The sequence below is a fragment of the Phaseolus vulgaris genome, chromosome 9 (genome assembly GCF_051622355.1).
Source record: "Phaseolus vulgaris cultivar YP4 chromosome 9, ASM5162235v1, whole genome shotgun sequence".
Lineage (NCBI taxonomy): Eukaryota > Viridiplantae > Streptophyta > Magnoliopsida > Fabales > Fabaceae > Phaseolus > Phaseolus vulgaris.
In genome coordinates, this window is record NC_143506.1 from 25,300,130 (window position 1) to 25,304,163 (window position 4,034).

Here is a 4,034-nt window from a genome sequence, read left to right on the forward strand (position 1 = left end):
AAAGTGAACATTTTTTTCTCATATGGATAATTGCTTTATTGTGGGCCTTAGATTTGTTTTCTTTATTTGTGTTTCTATTATTTGTTTTGTTTTGTTTCAAAGAAAATTTAAATAATTTAAAATTTAAAGTTTAGGATTTAGATAATTAATAAGATATTTCTTGAATAATAGATATTAAAAAAAAAGCTCTTTTACTATAAAAAAAAAGCTCTTTTAATATGATATCTTAAATAATATTTTTTCTTAAAAACATTTAGTTCATATTTTATAAGATTTGAACAAATAAAATGAAAGATTAAAATAAAAATAATTAATAGACATAAAAAAAAAGTATAGAATCAAAGTGTGAAAAATGCATATATATTATATAGGGAATAAAATTTATTAAGTTTAACTGTTAGAAAATAATTTTCACGACTTATAATTATAATATTTTAATTACATATAAAAGGAAATTAAATTAGATCGTCTAACATCGCTCCAAGAAAATCATGAAATATAAATCAATTTTTAGAAATCAAAATAGTTAGTTACAATTGTAACTAAATAGTAACTAAATTAGAGACCATTTTAGAAAATAAAAAAAATATTTATAAATTAATTTATATTATTGTTAAATAGTTTTTAAATTAGTATCTAATAAGCAACTAAAGTTTTTTCTACCAAATTTAAAAACTAAATAATTAGTAGTTAAAACCTTGATTGCTAATTAAATACCAATTTAGAAACTATTTAACAATAATAAAAATTAATTTAAAAATCATTTTTTAAAATTTTAAAATAATCTTTAATTTAGTTATTATTGTAACCAGTGATTTGTTTCCTGTCAAAATGTTTCATTTCATTCTATAATAATATAACTTTTTTAATGACTGATGAATTTTTAGGTTACTATACACGTGTACACCTTTTTGTAAGGAAATTAAAATAGGACATGTTTTTCACTTTCAGAAAAGTTTTAATAGTTTTCTTAATTCTGTAACATCTAGTATTTTCATGGTCTAGATTAGTTATTTATTTATAAAATTCAGACACATCTTTCAATAAATAGTGTTAATATACTTTACTATAACATACATTGTTGAAATATTCAATTCAAAAATTATTTTTTGAATTTTTAAAAATTTTAGTATGACTTCAACATAATTTTAAATAAAATAAATAAATAATTTTTTAAAAATTCAAATTTATTGTATTATAATTATACAAATAAAAAATAAATATTTTAAATCAACCATAAAAAATATTTTTTTTAAAAAAAAAATCACTTATTCACATAAATTTTAATTATCAATTTATATAATTTATAATAATGTAATATACAAGTTCTAATTAACATATTTTATATTTTATAAGTCATGTGTAGTAAAATAGGCTTTAAAACACGAACAAAAAATTTGTTTCCCGAGATGTGAGTAATCACTGTCTGTAAAGATTTATCCGCGGTGTATTTCTTTTTTTAGGATCAGGTAACATCACTTTAGTTAAACACCCCCACACTTTTAGGTATTTCAGATTAGGTTGATAACCTTTCCTATGTGGTATTCTATTTTGTAAAAAAAACACGCAGTAAGTAGAGATTCACCCCATAAATTATCAGGAACATTAAAACTAATAAGCATGACATTCATCATTTCTTTAAGAGTCCTATTTTTAAGACTCAGGTGAATATGGTGGGGTTACTTCATGAATAATACCTTCTTTTACAAAATAGTCATTGAATAAAACATATTCACCACCTCTATCTGATCTAATTCTTTTAATTTTCTTATTCAATTGATTTTCTACTTCCGCTTTATAAGTTAAAAACTTGTCAAAAGCTTCATCCTTATGTTTAATTAAATACACTTTGGTGTATCTAAAAAAATCATCTATAAAAGTTACAAAATAATTTTTACCACCTCTAGACATGGTTTGTTTTAAATCAGCAAGGTCGGTATGTATTAAACCAAGAATTTCAGTTTGATGTTCTACAGAGTGACATGTTTTCTTTGTTATTTTAGATTCTACGCATTCATCACATTTACTACTTTGTTTGTCATGCATGTTGATTAATCCTAGTCGTTGCAATTTCATAACATACGAAGAATTCACATGTCCTAATCTAGCATGTCATATATCATACGAGTCAACAACATAAGCAGAAGATTCATATTCATTCATAATTTCATAAATGTTTAATACAAAAAGGCCTTGATCACAATATCCCTTTTCCACAAAAACATTGTTTTTTGTCATAACAATCTTGTCAGATTCAAATGACACTTTAACCCCAACTTTGCTTAGCAATGCCACAGAGATCAAATTAACTCTAATTGATGGCACATGTAGCACATCACTCAAAGCCAGAGTTTTACCAGATGTGAGCTTCAGAAGAACTTTTCATTTTCCTAGGACAGGAGTTGTCCTGGAATCACTAAGATATACTTGTTCTTCTCCATCCCCAACACTTGTGTAGGAGGTAAACACATTTCTGCTTGCACAAATGTGTCTGGTAGCCACAGAGTCTACCACCCATTTGCTCACATTTGTCACAAGATTTACTTGTGAAACGACTGTCACAATTGTATCTTCCCCTTCGACTAGATTTGCCTTAGGAGGATAGTCGTTTTTAGCCCTATGTCTGCATTGAGGTGCATGATGACCTGGTTTTCCACAGACAAAGCAATTATTCTTTTTCTTGAAAGTGGGGTTAGTTCCACTGGAGCGAGAGAATTTATTGTATTTCTTTTTATGATCAAATTTTTTCTCATACCTTTTTGGAGCTAGTTTGTCTTCTACCACTTTTGCTTTGGCAGACAAAGTTTTGGCCTTCGCAGCAGCATACTCCTTTCTGTTTGTGTCTTCGATGATGATGTGGGTGATCAGATCTGATAGTGACATCTGTTTCTGTCTGTGCTTCAGTTGTTGTTTGTAATCCGTCCAAGATTGCGGAAGCTTTTTGATCAAGAGTTCAGACACGAATTCATCCGGCAAGGTTATGCTTTTAGTTTTGATATCTTTAATCAGCTTGTGATATTCGTTTATTTGGATTTTGATGTCTTTGCCTTCGATCATCTCCCAGCGGTAGTAATTTGCAATTATGAACCTTTTTCTGACGATGTCTTCGGCAGTATATTTGAGGATAAGAGAATCCCAAATATCTTTCACATTCTTATAAGAAGCATAGACATCGAACAGATCATTAGATAAAACACTGAGTAAAGTGTGACGACATACCTTATTTGCATGGATCCAATCATCAACTTGCTTCGTAACTGTGGTTGAGTCGGGTTTGGAAGTTGTAAGTGCAAGAGCAATTCCGTACATGTCCAATAGGGTGGACACGCGTTCTTGCCAACGTCAAAAATTCTGACCAGTGAAGACTTCAATTTTGGAGACATCTGGAAATGATTTCGCAAAAATGGTTTGCGTTGCGGAAACAACATTTGATGTTCCCGGAGCAACGTTGTTGTTGTCCGTATTTTCAGCCACAAGTCCTTACGATTGTAGTAAAATAGGCTTTAAAACTCGAACAAAAATTGGTTTCCCGAGACGTGAGTAATCACTGTCCGTAAGGACTTATCCGCAGTGTATTGCGCAAGTCCCCCAGAATACAACATGACCTTCCTGGTAATTTTCGAGGATCAGAACTAGCAAGTTTCTCTTTAAAAGAGCAATACTCAAATAGAACCCAGAAATATTATAATTATAAAAAATGAGGAGAGAGAAATTAAAAAGGAAAAATGGAGAAGGAAGAAAATGGTGAACGGAGGGTTTGAAGAAGATGAAGAGGTGAGTGTGAGCTGCGTTTTCTGAAGGAGGGGAACCCTTGTTTATATAGGGAAAAAAGTAACAGCCCAAACGGCCACAACCCACGTTCCAGCAGCCATTGGTGACACTATTTCAGGTTCCAACTGCACAACTTCTTCAACCTCCGAAAATCCAACAATGTGGAGGCGTAGAACTTCCAAGTTGTGCAGCACAATTCAAGGTGGGGAAGCCAACGTCTGCTTTTCAAACTTGGAGTCATTCTCCGCTTCACCCTGCTTTCG

General features: G+C 30.3%; 1 protein-coding gene across 1 annotated transcript; it reads right to left on the minus strand.

The window, feature by feature from the left end:
- Window positions 1-2,382: 2,382 nt before the first annotated feature.
- On the minus strand, window positions 2,383-3,309 carry LOC137821752 (uncharacterized). Its single transcript, XM_090295674.1, has 2 exons — window positions 3,089-3,309; window positions 2,383-2,983 (listed from the first exon to the last, which is right to left on the minus strand). Exons 1-2 carry the CDS (start codon window positions 3,307-3,309, stop codon window positions 2,383-2,385), a joined length of 822 nt encoding a protein of 273 aa, XP_090151800.1.
- Window positions 3,310-4,034: the final 725 nt, after the last annotated feature.